The sequence below is a fragment of the Manis javanica genome, chromosome X (genome assembly GCF_040802235.1).
Source record: "Manis javanica isolate MJ-LG chromosome X, MJ_LKY, whole genome shotgun sequence".
In the NCBI taxonomy this organism is placed as follows: domain Eukaryota; kingdom Metazoa; phylum Chordata; class Mammalia; order Pholidota; family Manidae; genus Manis; species Manis javanica.
In genome coordinates, this window is record NC_133174.1 from 29,229,902 (window position 1) to 29,256,077 (window position 26,176).

The 26,176-nt window shown below is 38.9% G+C and overlaps 1 protein-coding gene across 1 annotated transcript in view; it reads right to left on the reverse strand.

Moving 5' to 3' along the window:
- Positions 1–26,176, reverse strand: part of LOC140847516 (cilia and flagella-associated protein 47-like) — a 92,673-nt gene that overhangs the window by 55,758 nt on the left and 10,739 nt on the right. The window contains exons 4-8 of the mRNA XM_073228039.1: positions 23,362–23,500; positions 21,442–21,670; positions 20,821–20,981; positions 18,994–19,118; positions 13,849–14,084 (exon numbers count right to left, since the gene is read on the reverse strand). Of these exons, the coding sequence (XP_073084140.1) occupies positions 13,849–14,084; positions 18,994–19,118; positions 20,821–20,981; positions 21,442–21,670; positions 23,362–23,500 (890 nt within the window). The remainder of the gene's footprint in view (positions 1–13,848; positions 14,085–18,993; positions 19,119–20,820; positions 20,982–21,441; positions 21,671–23,361; positions 23,501–26,176) is intronic.

A 26,176-nucleotide genomic window follows, 5' to 3' on the forward strand; every position in this document is an offset into this window, starting at 1 on the left:
AAGAACAAGTGTTGGTGAGGATGTGGAGAAGAGGGAATCCTTGTGCACGACTGGTAAAAATGTTAATTGGTGCAGCCACTATGTAAAACAGTATGAAAGTTCCTCAAAAAATTAAAAACAGAACTACCATATAATGCAGCAATTCCACTTCTCGGTATTTATTTGAAGAAAATGAAAACACTAATTTGAAAAGATATCTGCACTCCAATGTTACTGCAGCACTATTTATAACAGCCAAGACATGGGAACAACCTAAGTACCCACCAATGGGTGAATGGATGAAGAAAATGTGATATATCACTCACACACACACAGACACACACACACACACACACACTAGAATATTATTCAGCCATTTAAAAAAAAGGAAACCTTGCCTTCTGTGACAACGAATGTACCTTGAAGGCACTATGCTAAGTGAATAAGTCAGTCAGAGAGAAAAAGAGAGAAAGGCAAATACTGTATGATTTCACTTATATGTAGAAACTGAAAAAACAAAAACAAGCTCATAGATACAGAGAACAGATTTGTGGTTGCAAAAGGTGAAGGGTTGGGAGTGAGGTGAAATGTGAGAAAATGGTCAAAAGGTACATATTACCAGTTATAAATAAGTTCTAGGAATATACTGTACATCATGGTGACTATAGTTAATAATACTCTATCAATCACACATCAGAAAGCTGCTAAGAGAATAAATCTTAATACTTCTCAACACGTGAAAAGCCAACATGGCGGCGTGAGTAAGACAGTGGGAATCATCTCCCAAAAATATATATATTTTTGAAAATACAACAAATACAACTAATCCTAAAAGAGAGACCAGAAGACACAGGACAACAGCCAGACTACATCCACACATGCGAGAGCCCAGCGCCTGGTGAAAGGGGTAAGATACAAGCCCCGGCCTGGCAGGACCCGAGAGCCCCTCACCCCAGCTACCGGCGGGAGGAGAGGAGTCGAAGCAGGGAGGCAGAAGGAGCCCGGGACTGCTAAACACCCAGCCCTAGCCATCTGCACCAGAGCACAGACACAGTGCATGCGTGGAGGGCTGGAAACTAGGGAAACAGGGCAGCAAGACCGCTGAGTGGGTTCTGAAGCTGATGCCACAGTGACAAAGAAAAGCAAGTGCTTTTTGAAAGTCTTAAAGGGACAGGGACACAACAGCTGGAAAGAAACAACACAGGTCACAGTCCAGCAGCTGGAAATCCCAGGGAAAACTGGGCGCACTAACCCCCTGGGCAACAGCTCTGAGACCCCTCATGGAGGTAAACAGCCAAACAGCCCCCCATCCATTACCCCTCCACGGCGAGGCGAAAGCAGAGAAGCAGCCTAAGGGTGGCCATGCCCTCAGCAAGGGAGCTTCCACCATACCGGCCGGGCAAGACACAAAGACCCAGTCTACACGCAATTACCCAACAAAAGCCACTAGGGGCCACAGTTGTCCCAGTAAAGAAAGGCCAGTAGCAAGTGGAAAGTTTGGCCCTCCCAGCTTACAGTCAATAGCACGTATCAACATGAAAAGGCAAAAAAATATGATCCAGACAAGAATAACCCAGACAGCTTCGGCATCTGCTACATCTTCCCCTGAGAAGGAACCTGGGGAGATAGATTTAACATGTCTTCCTGAAAAAGAATTCAAAACAAAAGTCATAACCATCCTCATGGACTTGCAGAGAAGTATGCAAGAACTAAGGAAGGAGAATACAGAAATAAAACAAGCTCTGCAAGGACTTCAAAACAGAATGGATGAGATGCAAGAGACCATTAATGGACTAGAAAACAGAGAACAGGAATGCAGAGAAGCTGATGCAGAGAGATAAAAGGATCTCCAGGAATGAAAGACTTCTAAGAGAACTGAGTGACCAACTGAAACGGAACAATATCTGCATTATAGGGGTACCAGAAGAAGAAGAGAGAGAAAAATGGATAGAAAGAGTCCTTGAAGAAATAATTGCTGAAAACTTCCCCAAACTGGGGGAGGAAATGGCCTCTCAGACCACAGAGGTACACAGAACTCCCATGACAAGGGATCCAAGGAGGGCAACACAAAGACACATAATAATTAAAATGGCAAAGATCAAAGATAAGGACAAAAGTATTAAAGGCAGCCAGAGAGGAAAAAAAAGGTTACCTCCAAAGGAAAACCCATCAGGCTATCATCAGACTTCTCAACAGAAACCCTACAGGCCAGAAGAGAATGGCATGATATACTTAATGCAATGAAACAGAAGGGCTTCAAAACAAGACAACTGTATCCAGCACGATTATCATTTAAATGTGAAGGAGGGATTAAACAATTCCCAGACAAGCAAAAGTTGAGGGAATTTGCCTGCGACAAACCATCTCTACAGGGCATCTTACAGGGACTGCTCTAGATGGGAGCACTCCTAAAAAGACCACAGAACAAAACACCCAACATATGAAGAAGGGAGGAGGAGGAATAAGAAGGGAGAGAAATAAAGAATCATCAGACTGTGTTTATAATAGCTCAACAAGTGAGTTAAGTTAGACAGTAAGATAGTAAAGAAGCTAACCCTGAACCTTTGGTAACCACAAACTTAAAGCCTGCAATGGCAATAAGTACATACCTTTCAATAATCAACCTAAATGTAAATGGACTGAATGCACCAATCAAAAGACACAGAGTAACAGAATGGATAAAAAAGCAAGATCCATCCATATGCTGCCTACAAGAGACTCACCTCAAACCCAAAGACATGCACAGACTTAAACTCAAGAGATGGAAAAAGATATTTCATGAAAACAACAGAGAGAAAAAAGCAGGTGTTGCAATAGTAGTATCAGACAAAACAGACTTCAAAATAAAGAAAGTAACAAAAGGTAAAGAGGGACATTACATAATGATAAAGGGCTCAGTCCTACAAGAGGATATAACCATTATAAATATATATGCACCCAATACAGGAGCACCAACATATCTGAAACAAATACTAACAGAAAAAAAGGAGGAAATAGAATGCAATGCATTCATTCTGGGAGACTTCAACACACCACTCACTCCAAAGGACAGATCCACCAGACAGAAAATAAGTAAGGACACAGAGGCACTGAACAACACACTAGAACAGATGGGCCAAACAGACATCTACAGAGCTCTGTACCCCAAAGCAGCAGGATACATATTCTTCTCAAGTGCACATGGAACATTCTCCAGAATAGACCACATACTAGGCCACAAAAAGAGCCTCAGTAAATTCCAAAAGATTGAAATCCTACCAACCACCTTTTCAGACCACAAAGGCATAAAACTAGAAATAAACTGTACAAAGAAAGCAAAAAGGTTCACAAACACATGGAGGCTTAACAACATGCTCCTAAATAATCAATGGATCAATGACCAAATCAAAATGGAGATCCAGCAATATATGGAAACAAACGACAACAACAACACACAGCCCCAACTACTGTGGGATACAGCAAAAGCAGTCTTTAGAGGAAAGTATATAGCAATCCAGGCATATTTAAAGAAGGAAGAACAATCCCAAATAAATGGTATAATGTCACAATTATCGAAATTGGAAAAAGAAGAACAAATGAGGCCTAAGGTCAGCAGAAGGAGGGACATAATAAAGATCAGAGAAGAAATAAATAAAATTGAGAAGAATAAAACAATAGCAAAAATCAATGAAAACAAGAGCTGGTTCTTCGAGAAAATAAACAAAATAGAAAAGCCTCTAGCCAGACTTATTCAGCGGAAAAGACAGTCAACACAAATCAACAGAAACAGAAATGAGAAACGAAATATCACGACGGACCTCACAGAAATACAAAGAATTATTAGAGAGTACTATGAAAACCTATATGCTAACAAGCTGGGAAACCTAGGAGAAATGGACAACTTCCTAGAAAAATACAACCTTCCAAGACTGACCCAGAAAGAAACAGAAAATCTAAACAGACCAATTACCAGCAACGAAATTGAAGCGGTAATCAAAAAACTACCAAAGAACAAAATCCCTGGGCCAGATGGATTTACCTTGGAATTTTATCAGACATAGAGGGAAGACATAATACCCATTCTCCTTAAAGTTTTCCAAAAAATAGAAGAGGAGGGAATACTCCCAAACTCTTTCTATGAAGCCAACATCACCCTAATACCAAAACCAGGCAAAGACCCCACTAAAAAAGAAAACTACAGACCAATATCCCTGATCAATGTAGATGCAAAAATACTTAACAAAATATTAGCAAACTGAATTAGAAAATACATCAAAAAGATCATCCATCATGATTAAGTAGGATTTATTCCAGGGAAGCGAGGATGGTACAACACTCAAAAATCCATCAACATCATCCACCACATCAACAAAAATAAGGGCAAAAACCACATAATCATCTCCACAGATGTTGAAAAAGCATTGGACAAAATTCAACATCCATTCATGATAAAAACTCTCAGCAAAATTGGAATAGAGGGCAAGTACCTCAACATAATAAAGGCCATTTATGATAAACCCACAGCCAACATTATACTGAACAGTGAGAAGCTGAAAGCTTTTCCTCTGAGATCGGGAACTAGACAGGGATGCCCACTCTCACCACTGCTATTTAACATAGTACTGGAGGTCCTCGCCATGGCAATCAGACAAAACAAAGAAATACAAGGAAACCAGATTGGTAAAGAGGAAGTTAAACTGTCAATATTTGCAGATGACATGATATTGTACATAAAAAACCCTAAAGACTCCACCGCAAAACTACCAGAACTGATATCGGAATACAGCAAAGTTGCAGGATATAAAATTAACACACAGAAATCTGTGGCTTTCCTATATACTAAGAATGAACCAACAGAAAGAGAAATATGGAAAACAACTCCATTCACAATTGCATCAAAAAGAATAAAATACCTAGGAATAAACCTAACCAAAGAAGTGAAAGACTTATACTCTGAAAACTACAAGTCACTCTTAAGAGAAATTAAAAGGGACACTAACAAATGGAAATTCATCCCATGCTCGTGGCTAGAAAGAATTAATATCGTCAAAATGGCCATCCTGCCCATAGCAATATACAGATTTGATGAAATCCCTATTAAACTACCAGCAACATTCTTCAATGAACTGGAACAAATAATTCAAAAATTCATATGGAAACACCAAAGACCCCGAATAACCAAAGCAATCCTGAGAAAGAAGAATAAAGTAGGGGGATCTCACTCCCCAACTTCAAGCTCTAGTATAAAGCCATAGTAATCAAGACAATTTGGTACTGGCACAAGAACAGAGCCACAGACCAGTGGAACAGACTAGAGACCCCAGACATTAACCCAAACATAAATGCTCAATTAATATTTGATAAAGGAGCCATGGACATACAATGGCAAAATGACAGTCTCTTCAACAGATGGTGCTGGCAAAACTGGACAGCTACATGTAGGAGAATGAAACTGGACCATTGTCTAACCCCATATACAAAAGTAAACTCAAAATGGATCAAAGACCTGAATGTAAGTCATGAAACCATTAAACTCTTGGAAAAAAACATAGGCAAAAACCTCTTAGACATAAACATGAGTGACCTCTTCTTGAACATATCTCCCTGGGCAAGGAAAACAACAGCAAAAATGAACAAGTGGGACTATATTAAGCTGAAAAGCTTCTGTACAGCAAAAGACACCATCAATAGAACAAAAAGGAACCCTACAGTATGGGAGAATATATTTGAAAATGACAGATCCAATAAAGGCTTGACGTCCAGAATATATAAAGAGCTCACACGCCTCAACAAACAAAAAACAAATAACCCAATTAAAAAATGGGCAGAGGAACTGAACAGACAGTTCTCCAAAAAAGAAATACAGATGGCCAAGAGACACATGAAAAGATGCTCCACATCGCTAATTATCACAGAAATGCAAATTAAAACTACAATGAGGTATCACCTCACACCAGTAAGGATAGCTGCCATCCAAAAGACAAACAACAACAAATGTTGGCGAGGCTGTGGAGAAAGGGGAACCCTCCTACACTGCTGGTGGGAATGTAAATTAGTTCAACCATTGTGGAAAGCAGTATGGAGGTTCATCAAAATGCTCAAAACAGACTTACCATTTGACCCAGGAATTCCACTCCTAGGAATTTACGCTAAGAACGCAGCAATCAAGTTTGAGAAAGACAGATGCACCCCTATGTTTATCGCAGCACTATTTACAATAGCCAAGAATTGGAAGCGACCTAAATGTCCATCGGTAGATGAATGGATAAAGAAGATGTGGTACATATACACAATGGAAAAGTACTCAGCCATAAGAAGAGGGCATATCCTACCATTTGTAGCAACATGGATGGAGCTGGAGGGTATTATGCTCAGTGAAATAAGCCAAGCAGAGAAAGAGAAATACCAAATGATTTCAGTCATCTGTGGAGCATAAGAACAAAGGAAATATTGAAGGAACAAAACAGCAGCAGAATCACAGAACCCAAGAATGGACTAACAGGTACCAAACGGAAAGGGACTGGGGAGGATGGGTGGTTAGGGAGGGATAAGGGGGAGGAAGAAGTAGGGGGATATTAAGATTATCATGCATAATGGGGGGTTGGGAGAAAGGGGAGGGCTGTACAACACAGAGAAGACAAGTAGTGACTCTACAACATTTTGCTATGCTGATGGACAGTGACTGTAAAGGGGTTTATAGGGGGGACCTGGTATAGGGGAGAGCCTAGTAAACATAATATTCTTCATGTAAGTGTAGATTAATGATAACAAAAAAAAAGAAAGAAAGGGGGATTACTCCCTGATTGGATAAAACTAACTGTAAATCAACGATTAATGCATGCTTTAAATATCCTTAATTTTGATCACTTAAAGGGTGTCAGATGATCGGCTATGGAGGTACATTTTTCTGATAATATTCCTTTCCTTAAAAAAAAAAAAAAAAGCAGTTCCTGTGTGGTGACCTCCACTGAGTTCTACACAATGGTATAAAGGGCATATCAAAGTCTGGGCAAAGGGTCTGTTTGTGTTTATACAGAGGATCAAAGCCTAAATTGACTACCCAGAAAATGAACTAAGATACGATATGAAGAAGAACTTCCAACAGCAGCACTCTCAGGAAGACTCATACCAGAAGATGATCATCAAAAAACCTCAACAAAGATCCAGGCGCTGCTACAGCTGTAGCTGCATTCATCCCATCGGTTCCTGGACTTGCCATAGAAATGAAGAAGGAGATATCTAAGCTGGCCTGTGCATACAGTAAAACAACAAATTTGACTGGATCTATACTGTTGGAACTCAACCAAGAATTAGGAGAAGTGCAAGTTGTAGCGCTCCAAAATCTTACAACTACAGACTATGTACTGTTAAAAGAACATATGGGATGTGAACAGTTCCCAGGAATGGGTTGTTTTAATTTGTCTGATTTCTCTCGGTCTGTTCAAGTACAGTTGGACAATATCCATCATATCATAGATAAATTTTCACAAATGCCTAGAATGCCTAACTGGTTTTCTTGTTTTCACTGGAGATGGCTAGTAATTATAGGTCTGCTTTGGTTATATAACTGTATTCCTATTATGTTAATGTGTGTGTGCAATTTAATTAGTAGTTTAAAACCTATACATGCTTAAGTTACTCTACAAGAAGATACGTCAAAGAAATAATCTTCCCATGTTTTCTTCCGCCTGCTACTTCTATAGCTTTTCTTCTTCCTTCCTAATTACAACCCTTAAGTAGAATTCGTGCCTCATATGGAATTTACCGTGTATCATAATTCCTCCAAGTGGTCAAGATACCTCAAGACAAATGCTGGGCATAGAAGCCACAGGGCATAAATCTGCAAAGAAGTAAAAAGCTAACCTTTTCAAACAATATGGCTTCTCTCTCACTTACCAACTTTACATTTCCCTGTATGGCCCCGGAAGATGAGTGGTTAGCCAGAGACGGGTAAGATTCCTCAAGGGAGGAACAACCTAAGACAGGCACAGTCACAGGGGGACATCAGGTGAGAAATTGCGGATCAACAGAGGTGAGGCTTAGAACCTCACCCCCCCTGTTTTGAGAGAAATATTCTGCATCCGTGGATGTTTTATTGCCCTTGTCTAGCTTAGATTAACACATGGTCTACAGGCACACACCTGATCATCTACATTTGCTCTCTTACAACACTAAACTATGTTTTCTACCGTTATCTTGCATCTACCTACCACTTCAGCATTTTATTAAAAATAATAACAATAATAATAATAAAGGGAGAAATTTTGGATCCACATATAAATCAAGTATAAAAATCAAACAAATATTCATATTTGACCTGATTGTTTATAGTTAATAATGCGTGATCAAAACCGAAAGTTTCTGTGATGACTGCCCTTGTACTGTTCAACATGTAAGAACTTATTCACTATGTAAGAATTTGTTCACCATGTAAGAACTTGTTCGTTATGCTTCAGAAGATTGGAGACTGACGAGAATTAGGCTTGGGGTGGATTAATGATTGTGCATTGAGCATTGACTCCCCTATACAGAATTTTATTTTTGCTAACAACCATTTGATCAATAAATATGAGAGATGCCCTCTCAAAAAAAAAAAAAACCTTCTCGTCATAAGAATAAAAATTTGTATGTATGGTGATAGATGTTAACTAGACTTATTGCTATTATTTTGCAATATGCACAAATATTGAACCATTACATTGTACACCTGAAACAACTATGTTGCAGGCAATTACACCTCAATAAAAATAAAGTATGAAAAAATATCTTACAAAATCGAGAATAGCCATAAAATATAGAAACTGTTAAAAAGAACAAATAATGAGAAGGAAATGTGAGAAACTCACAAATATGTAGAAATTAAACAATATACTCACAGGTAACAAATAGGTCAAAGAAATCTCAGGGAAAATTAGAGACCACTTTGAGATAAAGAAAAACTAAACCACAACATATCACAATTTATAAAATGTGACAAAAGCAGTGTTTCGACGTAACTTTACAGCTATAAGCACCTATATTAAAAAAAAAGAAAAATCAAAACCTTAACTTCCACCATACAAAATAGAAAAAAGAAGAGCAAAATAAACCCAAAGTGAACATAAGGAAAGGACATTTCAAAGACATAATTTCAGATTTGTTGATTTTTCTCTATCATTTTTGATGTTTTTGATTCTCTATTCCATGTATTACTGCTTTTGTCTTTATTATTCCTTTGGAAAACAGTACGCTCAGTTCCCGAAAAGTAGAACACAGAGTTATTATATAACTCAATAATTCCACTCCTAATTATACATTAAACAGTACTGAAGTCTGGTCCATATGAATTTTTGGATTGTTTTTCTATTTCTGTAAAGAATACCATTGGGATTTCTATAGGGATTACAATAAACCTGTAGATTACTTTTCGTAGTAGGGACATTTAAAAATATTAATTCTCCTAAATCTATGAACACAGTATTTCTTTGCATTTATCTGTCTTCTTTAATTTCCTTCATCAGTGTTTTATAATTTTCACTGCATATCTTTCACCTCTTTAAATTTATTCTTAAATATTTTATTCTTTCTGTTCCTATTTTGTAAAAGATCCTGAATAGCCAATGCATTCTGAGCAAGAGTAAAGCTAGAGGCATCATACTTCCTGACTTTAAACTATATTATAAACCTACAGTTATCAAAACAGTATGGTACCAATGTTCAAAAAGACATATAAACAAATAGAACAGAATAGAGAGCCTGGAAATCAATCCATATGTTTATAGTCAACTGGTGGAGAAAAATAGCATACAAAAGGAAATAATGATCTCTCTAACAAATGGTGTTAGAAAAATTGGATATCCACATCAGGAGAATAATGTAATACTATTTAGCCTTAAAAAAGAAAGGAATGTTGCCATTTGGAACAAATGGATGAACCTAGAAGATGTTATGCTTAGAAAAATAAACCAGACACAGAAAGATAAATACAGCATGATCTCACTAACATGGAATTAATTATATTATGCAGAATCTAAAATAGTAAAACTCATAGAAGGAGAAAGAATGGTGGCTGCTGGGGGAGTGAAAGAGGGGAAAAGGGAGAGTTTGGTTAAAGAGAACAAAGTGTCAGTTATGCAAGATGAGTAAGTTCTGGAGATGCACAACATGATGACTGCAGTTAACAATACTACATTGAAATTTGCCAAGAGGGTAGACCTTAAAAGTGTTCTCACCATTAAAAAAATCATAATGATGTGAGGTGATGAATATGTTAATTAGCTTGATTGTGGTGATTATTTTACAATGTGTATATATATAAATCAAACATCAAGCTGTATACCTTAAATATATATAATTCCTATTTATCAATTATACTTCAATAAAGCTGAGAAAAAGAAATATCAAGGATAAAATTGGGGAAGTATAAAATTGGGCAAATATAAACTGTATATTGACTATCACACCCCTTCAGGGCACTTTGTGCTAGAAGCTCTAATGTTTCCTTTTGTTTAATTACATACTTTGCTTGTATAGTAAAAAAATAATACATACATACATAAGAAAACCTGTCCACACAAAAAAACTTGTCGTGTATGTGAATGTTCATAGCAGCATTATTCATAATAGCCAAAAGGTGGGAAGAACTTCAATGCCCATCAACTGATGAATGGATAATGGTAGTATATCCACACAATGGAATACAATTTGCCATAAAAAGGAATGAGCTATGGATACATATTCCAACACTGATGCACCCGAAAAATACACTAAATCAAAGAAACCAGACACAAAGTCCCTATGTGTATATGTGATGTCAAGAACAGGGAAACTTATAGACATAGAAAACACATCAGTGGTTGCCAGGGGCTGGGGCTTGAGGAATGAAAAGAGCAAGGGACCGCTAATGGACATGGGGTTTCTTTTGGGGGTAATGAGAATGTTTTACAATCAGATAGTGTTGCCAGTTGCACAAGTCCGTGAATTTACTCAGTACCACTGAATTATACACTTTACATTTGTGAGTTTTAAGATTTCAATAAAGCTAGTATTAAAAAAAGAATAATCTTACCACACTTCTAAATAGTCAGAAGCTACTGACCCGCTTGTAGAAGTCACAGTTCTCCAATGTCCCCTACATTTCCTATGTTCACTTTTTATTAATTTGAAAGTTATTAGCACTAGAAAAATCCAGAATTGTAGAGGGTTAAAAATGACAATAGGATATTAGAGAACAGAGATGTTTTGAAAGATGTGCAAGTTACTGGAGAAAATGAATTGTGTTGGTAAGTTTAAGAAACTTGGACTAAAGTAATGTCCAAGTCTCAGAAGCAGTTAAAAAGAAAATGTTTTTCATAATGGTGGATAACACTTGTTGGTATTCTATGAAGACTGATTAAATCTGTCCAACTTGGGGAGTGGGGAAGTGAGTCATTCTAAGGAAGCAGGAAGAGTTATCAACATAGGCTGTATGTATTTAAACATGTAAACAATAGTTCTTGATTGCAATTGGGAGAATGCTTCCATCAGTAACTTTATGAACCGTATCACTGTGCAGTGGAGAAAAGATAACTTTAGAAACCTGAGGTAAAACCATAAGCATTTATGTTTCCAACTGTTTAGAGCAAAGCTCAACAAACTTTTCAGTAAATTGCCAGACAGTAAATATTTTAGGTTTTATGGGCCATATAACTGTGACAATCAATAAAGGGAAACCTCATGAAAATGAAGTCAGAAGGCGAGAAACGGGAGCTCTCCTGCCTTACCCTGGACATGTAGTACAGAGCCCAACAGAACAATCTTCTACAGGAAAGAACCGTCAATTCCAGGCTCAACAGGGAAAGATGGGCATTGGCATCTCCTATAAGAAATCTCCTACCTCAGCAACTCAGCCAGTGAGTAACTGTCACCAACATCACCTGACTCTTGCTTTTCTCCAAGGGACTTCTGTTCAAAACAACTTCTCCCAACTTCCTCCTCCATAAAATAAAATTCCTCTCCTTTGTTACTTGGACTAGCCTATGGTTTTGCAATTCTCTGATATTCCCAAATAAACCCATTTTCGCTGGTAAAATAACTGTTTTATTTCTAAGGTTAACACAAATGTCTCACAAATATTCAACTCTGCTTCTGTATGAAAGCAGCCCTAGACACTAGGTGAACAAATAGGAGCAGCTATGTTCCAGTAACACTGTACTTAAAAGAACAGGGGGCAGGCCAGATGTGGTCTGTGAACTGTAGTTAGCCAGCATCTCCTTTCCAGGGTCTGGGAAAGGGTTAACCGAGTAGAGAAAGAGAAGCTGGCCTGGTGCTCACAGGTATGCCTCGGAGTTGAACTTCTCTGCTCTGCACCAGCAGCACAAGGCGTAAGCCGGCTAATTGACATCAGTTTCAAATTTGAAATTTCTACTCAACTTTAAAGGTCGTGTTCCTATGTTCCTGTAGTAGAAGACCTCTATACCTGGCTGGAAGTAAACACCCTATCCTCTGAGTTCCTGTATCACCTTGTTATAGGTCCCTTTTAACAGATTTTGTATTCATCTTAAACCATACCTGTTTGTATGTACCTTACATTTCCTTAGTAGGTGAAAAAATTCTTACCGGGCAGAGCCTCTTCCGCCAGCGCGCAGCCTGGCCACTCTGCTCCCCGGGCAAGTGGGGATCCCGCTCCTGTCCGAGCTGGAGTACGTTTACGGTCAGCACAGCTGCAGCCTCAAGGAGCTGAGCCACGCTGCCCTGCGGAGGCGCGCCCAGCCCGCTACCGCCTGGCGGTGCCCACACAGAGCCCAAACCTTGCAAGGAGGTGGTGGGGCTGCTGCAGCCTGATGCGTCCCTGCTCTGCCAGCTGTGGGGCTTGTACGAGCCAATCCAGGAGTATAAGCACCTGTGCCATGCTGAGACTTTAGCTTGTGCCAAGACCTGACATACTCCCAGCACTCAGATGGCTCCTATCCACCTGAACCTGGCCTATCTAATAACAAGCATCCAATGCTGGCCTACCAGCCCTCACTGTGCCCCAGATGCACAAGGCCTGTCTGTGATCAGAGGCTGCAGGACACCTTCCACATCAGCCTCTCAAGAGCTCGGTACACAGTGTGTGTGTTGGGGGTTAGGAGTAGGGTTGCACCCACGCATAATAAGGCTCAGAAATTCACCCCTCAGCAAGTACTCCGACTATAGTGGCTGCTTTCCCCCTGCCTATCTCACCTCACAGGAGGGCAAGGCCTAGGTGCTTCCGAAGCAAAACTGCCAACCCCTCTCTCCATTCTCCGGTTAGCTGGCACTGGGCCAGCACCTAGGCTACTTCTGGCCATGGCACTAGACCTCCAACTTCACCCACTTTATGTGCACCCCAGCTTGGCCAACCTTCACTGTGGCAGTGGGGCCCACAGCATCTTGCACTCCCCTTGCATCTCTGAGATTGGGGTGAGTGGCTGGCTCCCACCTTCTTTTCACCTTTTGCTGCTATTGGCAGCTGCTGGCTCAGGAGTATTCCACCGCTGGCTCCTGGGTTCCACTGCTCTAGAAGGCTCCAGGACCCAGCCATTCCTGCAAGCAGTCACAGCAAGGAGGGCCAGGGCTTCATGCTGAATATTTAAATTTAGGGGCCTGGCCTCCTTGACATGCAAATAAATATTCTCTCAGCCAAAAAAAAATTCCTTAGAAGCAGTAAGTGTATCACACTTCTTTACATTCCATACAGTGTCAGATGCTTTTCCCAGCACATGAAAGGCCCTTAACAAATAATTATGGATACTGCAGGAATGCCAATACAAAGACATTCATAACTAGGCCACAGAAGAGATACAATTTATAAACACTGGTAGAACAAATGTAGTTTTTAGTCCTCTGCATGGCATTTTAGTAAACTTTAAAATACTTGCAGCATGTGAAAACATGGATTAATCATCTTACCTGGATACATCCTTTATCAATCTTGCCCCTTTGAGGATCAATTTTAAAATGTGCAGTTTTTTTAAACTGGTACATCACAGGGTGTGATTTGGACAAATTTTGCATAAAACACAGACACTCTGAATATCCACCCATGAAACATGGTGCAAAATTAAGGACCTTTCCTGGACCAAAATGTAGTAAGACACGAAGTCCCGAGCCTGTCATTGCTACTTCCACATTCTGAAATCGATCACCTGTAAAAGCAATAATAGCTTTTTAACATAAAAAGTGTTTTGGGAATTCAGAATATATTTGCTTGATCCAAAGATTGTCATCTAAAAAGATCTGAAGGAACATGGGTAGCACATTCAGTCTTTCAGTCAACAAAATTATTGAGCGCCTTCTCTGGGCAAGCTACTCTACTAGGCCTTGGAGATACAGCAGTGAATAAAATGGACAATGTTCCTGCTCTCATGGACTTTACATTCTAGTGAGGTAACCATAACAAAGAAATAAACACGGAAATATATAGCATTTCAGAGACAACATGGGGAATGTTAACACAGGGTAAAGGGAAGCAGAATTTGCCACCTAAGAACACATCTCTTTGGCATAAGGTTTATTTTAGGTTGGTTATTTTTTAAGAAACAGCAGATGCAGATTATGTCTGAAAACCTAATAGAAATAACCCTTTTGCAACAGACCTTTACATTTATAAGGGAAATCTCAATTTGTAAGGTGTCTCTCTCTGTACCAGCAGAAACTCTTTTTCAAAGGAGAAGGCATGGACTCAAATCTGCATAACAATCATTCTGTGATTACTGTGCTTTTAATGGTCACCTCCTGTAACTGGCTTCCCAACCCCAACATCATCTTTTGTCTTTATCGGGACATGGTACTTAAGGTGGTGGCTATAGCCATTTCAGGGAGTTACTCAGTTTTTCTGGGTCTCTCCCATGGATACAGGTGTGGGTAAAATTGTAATATTTCCAGAATACCTTGCCTGGCTTTAGTGCACCTGCATATCAACAGGCATTCCTAAGGGGTGGAGAGCAACAGTTCATCTCCATATCAATGGGTAATTCCCTGGGCATCCAAGGGTTTATCTGCACCTGAAAGGTTTGGGGGAGGTTTTGCTTGCTTCTGCTGGAGCAGGAAAGAGACGGCCTTTCAACCACAGTTTGAAAGCAATAAACAGGTTTTAAACTTTATTTCTCTCTTTGACTGATTTCAGTTTTAGATGTATTTTCCCCTGGGATTTCCTTTACCAAGAGTTACAACAGGAAGTATTTATGTTACTCAAGTTCTGTTTGCTTTTACCCTGTTGATCTTTTGTTACAGGGGGGGTTCCTGGAGTAGAAGAATCTAGAAGGGTTGAGGGAAAACGATTTTTCCTTCCCTACAAGAGTAAGAGCACAACATCTTGGGGCTGCTGTTTTACATGGGTAAGTCCAAAAAGGCTTTTCTGATGGGGAAACACTTATGCAAACAATATAAATGGACTTAGAAAGAAAATCATGTGAAACTCCAGGAAAAATGCACACCAGACAAGCAGAACAGCAAGTATAAAGACTTTAAGGCAGGAATTTTCTTGGCTTTGTTAGGTAGAAAAGACATGAGCAGCAGGGTAAGGGAAAGATAAAATTGAAGGATAAAACTGCCCAAACTCCACCCAGGTAGGGGTCCCATGTGAAGACAGTAAAGGCTTTACACAGAGATAACTTCCTACCTATGGGGACCAGGACAAACAGGTCCCAACCAGGTCCCAACACAGGCACAATCGAACAAAACTAAGAACTGCCCAAACCACACCTCATCATAACCTCATTAAAATAAAATTGTGGTTTGGCTCCCACCAACCCCCATGGGCTTTTCTGTGTGCATTCTGGGAAAAGACATGTGCACCAAGAGGAATGCGTGTACAAGTAGAGCTGTCAATCAAATGACCTCACCCTGTTCATGAGAGGAAGTGCCTGCCAGCTAGGTGGTGGTAAATAGACCCTCCCCTAAACGTTCAGTGGCCTTGTCTGCCTAGACTCTGGCCTGCTACTCCCTTGGTTGGAGGGTATTAAAATAAAACTTTTACTCTGCTTCACTACTGTGTCTCTCTGCCTTTCAATTCTTTGTTGTGGTGGGGACAAGAACTGACGAGAACAAAATCAACCTGTAGCAGTTTGTTCCAAAAACCCTCAGGAAACAAATACAGCTGGGCAACAGTGCTAGAAGTGAAGCAGAGGAGGGGCATGAGGCAAGCATCGTGATTATTTTTTCCTGCCTATGACGAAAAATGCCAAGGTATAGTTAGTATAGTAACAACAGGAGGCACTCCATCTTTAACATTCCATTTTTAAACCAGGGAGTTAGGAGGAAAGATTCCTAACATATTTTATGGTGATTGGCCAACAACTGACCCTGTCTGAAGGCAGGGCTAGCAGTTCTAAGTGACATGTTTTCACGGCTTGAAGATGACTATTATCTTGGAGAAGAACTGGATCAGTCAATTCCTTTGTTAAGTTTATCTTACAGGACATCTAGACCACTGACCATAGACAATGACAAAATGTCTCTCCCAGTAGATGGACATCATAAGAACACATACCAGCCTACATTTTCCTCACTCCTTATTCTTGAAATTCATAAAAAACCTAAATCCTACATCTTTAAGGGCACCTCTCCTCTGAGGCTGCCCACACCTCTCTTTCTCCTATGTGTACTTTGCTTTAAATAAAACCTTGCTGCTCAGTTTATTGTGTTTTGTGTCTGAGTTCTTTCAAGCCTGTCAGGAGGTTAATAAGAGACACCTTTCCCAGTGGAAAGTGTGTTTGTTACTTTGCTATTTCATTCAATTTTCTAGTCTTGAGCACAAGTCTTCTCTCCCTCTCTCTCCCTGTTTTACTTTAGACAGGTAGGGAAGAGATACTGAGATTTCTGATTTGGGCTTGCAAGGTTCCCTTCACTTGGGTGACCCAGATGGGACTTCAGCTGTAGAATCATGCTCTTTAGCAGCCTACCCCAAAAATCTCCTTTCTTCATTTTGGGAAGTTCTCAGAACATGATCTCACTCCATCCAGTGCTCCATGGCTTCCCCAAATTCTGGGGTGGTAGAGACTTACTTATCATGCCATGCATATTCAAGTAGACACTGGACACCAGGTGACCCTGGCTTTAAGAGTTGGCAAGGGATTTGCCCTCTGCCAAGCGAGAATTTAATGAAGTTCCTTTTCCTCCTCTGTTCTCCCTTGCTCTCTACTACCCGCATGGCTGCACAAATAAAGGAGCTACTTTTCCTGGCACTGTGCAACTCTGACATTCACTACTACTTTCACCTTAATGAATTCATTCCTTACCTACACTCAGCTGACCTGTTCACAAATTCTTTCCTGAACAGAGTCAAGAACCCTCCCTCATCCTGTGTGAGGTTTCACCTAGCAGGCAGGAGACACCTCCACAGGTGGGGCTGCCTGGCAACAGAAGAATGGTGAGAAAAGGTCAGATTTAAGATATCTTTTTGAGGATAGAGTTAACAAAAGTTGCTGATGGATTGGATATAGAATAGGAAACTCAAGACATGATAAATGATGATGCTAAGGATTTTGGCCTGAGAAACTAAAGTGATAGAATTGCTATTTTGTGAGAAAGGAAAGACACAGGAAGGACAGGTTGTGGGGAACCCAGGAGAGTGTTTTTGGACATGTTAGGTTTGTGATGCCTAGTATACATCCATGTAGAAATATCTACTAGGTCACTTAATGTATTTACAAGCTTAGAGTAAAGATACAAGAAATATTGGAGTTTGAGGTGAGAAGAGCAGGTGTGTGATATTAATCCCATATTGTGAGACTATGAATGAACAGAGGAGGCAGCAGGAATGTCAAACCCCTTAGAGGACCCACTTGAGGTTAGTGATTACAAATTAAGAAATGAAACCTCACAGCATGGTTTGTGTGCTTTTCTCCAGCACAATTAGCTTCCCCAGTACAGACCCAGAGTAGGCTGAGGTGAATTTAATCAGATTAGATATTTTCTACTGTGGGAGATGTTTTCTAAGTACACATGGAAAAAGGTGATTAAATAATGGACAATGGAACATAAACTGGGCAATACCATCAATAGTTTGGAGTTTTGGAGATAATACAAGATAATATAAGAAAGTAGGAACTATGAATTGTAGGCTAACTTTGGGTGAAAGAACAGTTTTACAGAGAAAGAAAGCAATGTAACCAGGATCCAAATGAAGGTTTACATTTCTTTATTAATGCTCTTACTAGCCAATCCTAGATTCTCAATTACTTTTAAGGCAAACCTAGAGCCTCCATCTCAAGACACCCAAAACTAGATTACTTGCAAACCTCAAACAAATGTTCTGTCTATGATCCGCAGGCAGAGCTCAAATCATACCATGACATATCAGTGACAGAGCAATCGATTTCTGTCCTAGAAACACAGTTCAACCCTGCTCAGTGATATCATTCATACTGACATGCAGATCTGGATTCTAACTTGCCATGGCGCATCTTTCTGGATTTGATCACTAACCTGACTGTATCTTCATTTTCTCTTTGATCTGTCTTACTGAGCTAAACTCCAAGTCTTGTTCCGTCTGTCCTCGCAGCAGCCCATCCAATATTACCTGAGACTGTAAAAAGTGCAATGCAACTTGACATGTGATCTGTAAAGCATATGCACTTCTCAATATCCTAGAACAGGACATTGCACCCTATTTATTCTATGTCTTGGTCTTTGGCTCTTGCTGTACATTGATTCTGAGAGCTGAAGGTCCTGCAGAGATGGAATGGTCATTTGTTCCCATATCAATCTCTAAGAGAAAACCTAGGCTTACATAGGAAAATAAGCAAGGTTGTTTTTCAGTTTTTACCTTTGGTTCATTCCTTAAACTCTACATCATCATGTTTACTTAATGTCATTTTAAAATAATTAAGTCATCTAAATTCTAACTTGGAAGATTATTATATAATAGGTTCTGAAGTTAACTTCTTTCTTAACATGCCACAAAAGAAATTTTAAGGTCTCTTGAAGGTTGCATTTTCATTCTATTTAATAATTATATATTTTTATTAAATTGCCTTTACAAATATTGATGACCAAACTTTTCAATAATTTAATCTTCTATACATTTGATGATTATGTTCACTTTGCACTTACTTTTGATGTTTTTATTATCATCTCTCAAAAATCCATCTTTACTTCCTACAGACTCAAATCTCAAAAAGACAGCATAGTCCTGCCTGTGTGAAGGATCATTATCCTTTTTACAATCAGCAATTAGCCTGCAAAAAATTACAACCAGTTATCAGTGACTTTTAAAGCAAAGATGATACACGTTAGTACCTCTCAAAAGGGATTACCAACCCTATCCTTAATCTACGCAAACAGATGAAAGTTCAGGAATAAAAATATAACTATGATCCATTTCCAAAATTACTACACACATACATAGACTTGCCAAAAGAAGGCCACAGAATGTACAGATCCAAAAGACGAATTCATGACAACATTTGCAAGACAAGAGTAATGTAAATATACTAAGTCATCAAGGTCCCGCTCCAAAGGCACTTTCTAAGTAAAGGATTTTCCTTCTAGGCAGAGTTCATTGCTAGTTAAGGACTCTGTTCAATTCTTTACAAGGGCCCTTCTTACCCCGCGTATAGCTGCAAATCTCTGTTACCTATCTGTCTCCCTCCCATGGACTAATAAGCACGTATAGCACGAGCCACATTCTTGTTGGAGGAGAACAAGTAATTTGGAGAAAAATATTTGATAATAGCCAAATCTTGTCAAGAGGCAAAATAGAAAGATGGAAAGAAAGAGAAGTAAGAAAAAACACAGAGATGGGTTACATCACAGGCCTGTGCATTGGCTCTTTACTTGCCTTACCTAGAGGTCAGTTTTTTTAGCAGCAGATACTCAGATATATACACAAAAGGCTGATGTGCAGTGTTAGAAAGGAATGCAAATAGCATGTTGAGCACACATTTAACCAAGACTTCAAATCATACTCACACCTATGAGTTTTTGCTAGACTCTCAAAATTAGCAGGCTGCCATGAAAAAGAATATTTAAAATGTTTATGATTGTGTAGTAAACAGAATCTTGTACACTGACCAGAGAAATTTCCTGCATGGAGGTATGATTGATAAGGCAAATAAAGATGGTACAAATAGAACAATTACTTGATTCATTACCCTCCTTAAGTTAAAACACAACCCAGTCTTCAACAGACAACCGGTATCACCAAGGGACCTAGCTGCCATGGAGAAAAGTGCATTAAACACTGCCTTCTCACACACAAGGGTAAACATACGTACAACTGGACTGGCTATTGCCACACACTGCAACCACTCAAATGTAGCTGAAATTGCTACTATATATTTAAAATGGCATTTCTGAATATACTTTCAAATTAAATAACCAAACCAAGTACACAGAACTGTGAAAACATACATTGGCAAAAATCCTAAAAGTCTGAATTTCAGCAAGCAAGTGTGGTTGATCCCAGGGGCTGCTATTGGTTTAATATTCATGCTACTCAGTCAGCAAGCATTTTGCCAGGACAGGAGCATGGCATTCTCTTTGAAGGCCCCTAAAACATACTGCATGCCACAGGCCATCACCTGACTGTTTCTGAAGGAACAACAAGGTCTTGGTTGCACACATGGGTTTGGAGCCACAATCCAAAACAACCCAAACCTTCCACCTCCCCATTTCCACAAGGTCTGGAGATTTTTAAAATTTATCATTAAGTATTTAGAACCATATTTTTAAATATTGGAAATAATATTAACCATGTTAGAAATATCTAGAGCCATTATAAGAAAAATATGATTTTTCTGACAAGTTTTGACAAGTTTTGACAAGTTTTGACAAGTTTGCCTTCTGACAAGTTTTACTATTAAAATAAGTCAGATAAATGTATGATTCATATACTTTCCATTAATAAGTAACATCATAACGGAATTAATTTTTGCTTACTTTGGGCTGAAACAAAATGTAATTACAATCTTTTGATAAGGTAGTAACCTCCCTTCATTAGGAACACAGGACATAAAAGTGGTAATATCTGTGTTCTTTATTTTGTTTAAGTATGTGAGATTATGTAAAGCAATATCTGTTCTTTGTTGAATATTTGTACCCTGCAAGACAAATCAGAAATAAAAGAAAAACAGAAAAACAAAATAAAAACATTTTAAGAGGAGGTCATAAGACAATTACTGAAACTTCAGAGTCTAGAAAATAGAGAACATGTTATGTTTTTAAAATAACACATACATTGATCAAAGCACATCAAAAAATTTAAAGAAATGTTGAAAAATTGATGGGGACAGAAATCCCCACAACTAGCTGCTGATCTAGAAGAAGCACTTATCTGGTTTACTTTAGGTATATATTATTATCAATGTTAGCTTAATTTACTGAATTTTTTTTGAGGTTACCCTTGAAAATACGTGAAATGAAATCATATCTACCCAAGCATTAAAATATACTTACAATATAAGTATCTATACTTAAACAGCTTATGGGTTATTAGTAAATTCAGAACAATATGTTTCAAAATACTATGTCTGATCTTCCCCTGTTGCACTGTTTACTTACCAATTCTTCTCCAACTGCATCATCCTGCATTATGGCCACCCAATGTATCGGTTCTGGACTTTTATTGTATAGAAGTCCATGTTCAATTTTTGATGTTCCAAAGAAAATAGAACCAAAGCGTATGCATTCCAACTTTTTGTCACAACTCATGTTCAGCAATTCAATAATCTGTTCAACTGCACAAGCTTTGATATTCAGTAGTATTTCTGGACGACCTTGCAAACTTACTCTACAAGATAATGAATTAAATATGTATACTTTAATTAGAACTCTATATATTTTTCTCCCAAATATTTGGATAAAAATAAATTTTTAAAAATCACATCCTAGTAACAATTCAAAGGCCTAAGCCATTTCTTTCACATACATGCAGGAGACTGTCATGTCCCTCTGTCTGTCTGAATCTGCAGAGTAGAAAGGCACTTATGCAACCTAATTCACTGTCCTTGGGAAACAACAAAGTTGAAAAATAATTGCATTAATTGACCCCAAAAAGAATGCATTGACATGTCCATATCATCAATTATTTCATAAATACTAGTTACATGGGATGATTTACATGGTCACCTCTAGTTCTAGAATTCCATGTTAATTTCAACACTTCATGCTTCATCTGCAACTTATCCACTGAAGACTCTCAAGAAAATATATCTAGACCAAAATTTTTTCTTGGATTCAAAATAAGTAAATATAATAGACTTCATAGGGTTCTGCAAAGCAAATCAATTCCAACATTTTAAAACTGAACTCAAGATCTTCTCCCACAGAGCCATCCCTCCTCTTACCTTACCTTTCTATAACCAGTCACTACATCTAGTCAAGTCTGTCTTCATAATGTATCTTTAACACACTTTCTCCGTACTCTGAATTTGTACGTTAGCTGAGGCCTTTATCATTTTTCTTCTGCTTTACTATTATAGTTTCTAGTCAGGCTACTCACTCCACATCTATACTCCCTGATTTGTTTTGCCCACTGCTATCAGCATGACCTTTGTAAAATGCTAACTAATCAAGACACTCTCATTTTAAAGCCTTCCTGATATTCTACAGCCTTCACAATAAAACCCAAGCTACTACCGGGACTCAGAACTGTTTCCCAAATATTTTTGTGGCTGTAACCTTCAGTAACAAATATATTTTATGTTGCAATGTAGGAAACACACACACACGCAAAACAAGTTTTATAAAACAACATTTACCCTTACTATGTGAGAAGCATTCTGAAATGCTCTATTTCATTGTTCTAATAACTGGTGGTGCCCATTATAATGACTGCACATCCCATGAATGAACTGAGATATAGAGCATTAAAATACACTGTCCTATGAGGTCCTTTACTGGACCTGCCCCATTCTGTTCTTCTGGTCTCATCTTGCATCCCTCCTCCCCTCCATCTCTGCCTTTAAACTGCCTCAGATTTCTGTGTGTAACACTGTCTATTCACCTCTAGGATTTCAAGTCTTCTACTTGGTCTGCCTGAACTCACTCCTCTAAACCCTCCCATCACCAACATCCACCTTCCCTACACACACACACACACACACACACACACACACACACACACACACACACACACACACTCAGCCGAAATCACATCACTGCTCTTTGGCTAATTTCTAGTCACCAATAAGTATTTGGGTTAACTCTCACCTCTTTAGTGGAGCCTTTTCCTGGCCCACTCTGTCACCCCTACATCCAGACTAGGAGCTCCTTCTTATATGTACCCTCCCATGTGCCATTCTCTGATTCTTCCCATTTTTGAAACCCTAAGTGCTTGGCAAATAGTAGCAACTCAGAGAATGAATGTTGACTGAAAGAACAAAGAAGCTTACATTCAAAGACAGCAGGTGTATCTGAAGAGTGAAATATGAAAGTATTAAGAACGATATCAGAATTCAGAACCACTTTGTATATACTCACTTTGCTACTTCATTTACGATTCTGGGCTGGTCTGCACAGAAATCCACTTTAATAATCACTGATGACTTCGGCTCCACAATACCCGTAGTTGGATAAATGGCAATAGGTAATTGGCCCTCATATTCTGCTTTAAATATACCTAAGGGGAACAAGAGCAGATAGTTTATATCTGCATCCCTACAATGTGACATTCAAACTGTTAGTAAGGAATAGACACACATTACAGAGTAGGTGGTCTAGTGGACCAAAAATCACAGCTTTGATTTAATCCAGTCTTTGGGATCACCTAACAAATGTGAGCCTGGTGTTGCACTCAATCCTCATCAACAGATAAAATATATTAACTGCTTACCATGTTCAGAATTATGCTGAGAATTTTGCATATGTTATCGTGTTTAATCCTCGTGATGATCCTATGATATAGGTTTAATCATTATCTCCAATTTATAAATAGAATAATACTTATAATATTATAATAGAAACTTAGAGAGGTTGAGTTATTTGTCCAAAGACATATAACTACTGTGGTAGATTAGACTGTTGACCCCAATTTTTCTCCCTTCTCTGCATCCTTGCCATTACACTATCATAGACGAAGTATGTTTTCCAACCCCCAGACTTTGGCTTGATCATGTGATTTGCTTTGACCAATAGCATGTGGGTAGAGGTGACAATATACCAGCTCCAACACCAGTTACCTTCTTGCACTTCTACCACAGAAAGGCTTCTCTTAAGTAGCTGCTGTCACTTTGGTGTGCACCCCAGAATAAGGAAATGTGGAGCAGAGCTAGCTGGCTGACTCAGAGACCCGCAATGAGTAACACAATAGCCCCAGCTGCCTCAGTTTGAAGCAGAGCTACCCAGCTGAACTCGGCTTAGATCAGTCAAGTTCCAGCTATTCTTCATACATATGCACAATTAAAAATAATTGCCTTTGTAAGATACAGAATTGTGGGGCTGGTTTGTTACACAGCAATAGTCAACTACTACTGCTAATAACTAACTAATAGACCTGGATTTTTCACTTGGGTGTTTCTGACCACAGGCCACACACTTACAGCCACTGCCACTTCTCTGTAAATGAATTAATGCACTTCACACAGTGAAACCGCTAAAGGAATGGGCTTCTACAATCAAACAGCACACAACAAGGAGGGTACAGAAATTCCTTATTCTGAAGGCAGAAATGGTACATAATTTATGGTAATGTTTGGTGCCTGTATTAGAACATGCAAACCTTGAGATCAAATACTACCCCTTTTTCATCTCTGTGGTTCTGGCACCCCATACAGGGCCTAGCACCAAGCAACGCTCAAAATATGTCCAATAAATGGAAGAAGCCAGTCACAGGTTTAAGCTGCCAACATAAACAGCTTTACAAAATCCCAATTCAACAGTTTTAAATCACATTTGGTGATATTTTCCAAAATACTCAAGTAACTCAGGAGAATAAAATATTAGCATAATAAAAGTACTGAAAATATAAAAAGACAATAACACATTTTTTAAAGTACAGAGAGGACCAGATGGAAAAAGCAAATTCACACTAACAAAATCTGTTAATCCAACCATTTTTAGAGACATGCTAATGATGTATTGTTAAGGTTTTTCCTGTCATAAAAAAAAAACAAAAATCTGTAAAATTATATCCATTCAAATAAATTTTACTGAGTCAATTCTGCAGAAAAAAGAAAACTATATGAGTTCATTTAAGGCTGACTCAGTGAAATGGTTGTTGCATTGTAACCACTCTGACATAATTTGACAAAAGAATTTAAGTGAATGTTTCAGAAGCCTTTTAGGAACAACGCCAAAGCCAAAAGAACATTGTTCAGCCTTCTACATATATTAAAACGGTGGGCACACAAACATTACTGTGTCTTATGAAACTCTAATACCATGAGTGATAATGAAATATTTGATTATTTTTTAATTGCGAACAACAGCAACAAGGACATTACCCAAGGGAAGGGTGTCATTGAAGGAAGAATGTCAAAGAAGGAATTTTTGTCATCAAATTTTCGTTTCTTTTTAGCTCTGACACTGGCCAACCTTTGAAGAATGAACTGGAAAGAGGTAAAGGGAGGCTATGGAGATAATTTCGGTCAGTGATAGAAAGTGGCAATGGGACAGAGAAAAGTAGTATTATTACTGCCTAATGAGGAAGTGAACCAACAGGAGAGCGAGGAGGTAGGAGGTGAAAAAGATGGTGGCGTCAGGATTTTGCCAAGTTTCTGGCTTGCTCAAATACATGGTGGTGACATTTAATGAAAAAGAAAAAAGGAGAAGTTTGGGGGAAATGCTGAGGAAGTTTGAGAAACCTGAAGGAAATGCAAATACTGTCTAGGCTTCAGGAAGGTAACAGGAATGGAAGGAATTGGCTAGGAGAGTGTGTGGAATGAGGAAACATGAGGGACCACTCGTATTTAAGGCACCTCAAGAAAAAGGACAGCAGTCCACAAAAAAGAACTGAAGATGAGGGGGGCAGTAGAAAAAGAACAGGTCTAACATCAACAGTTAATATTTACTGAACACATATGTCAGAGAGTGTGCTAAGCATTTTATTAATCATCACCACAACTACAGGAGTCAGGCACTGTGTTTATCTCTAATGTGTAAGTGAGGTGATGGATGTTCCAGGGGTGTAAATTCTTTGCCGGGAGCCTCCCAGCCCATCAATGTTGTAACCAAGACTTGGGTCCTAGAAGACCTCACTCCAGGACCCCAAGCTATCATTTACCACTATTTTATACAGGAGAGTGAGGGGTCACATAAACCAAAGCTTATTGTATTTTATTTTTTCAAGCAAATGGCA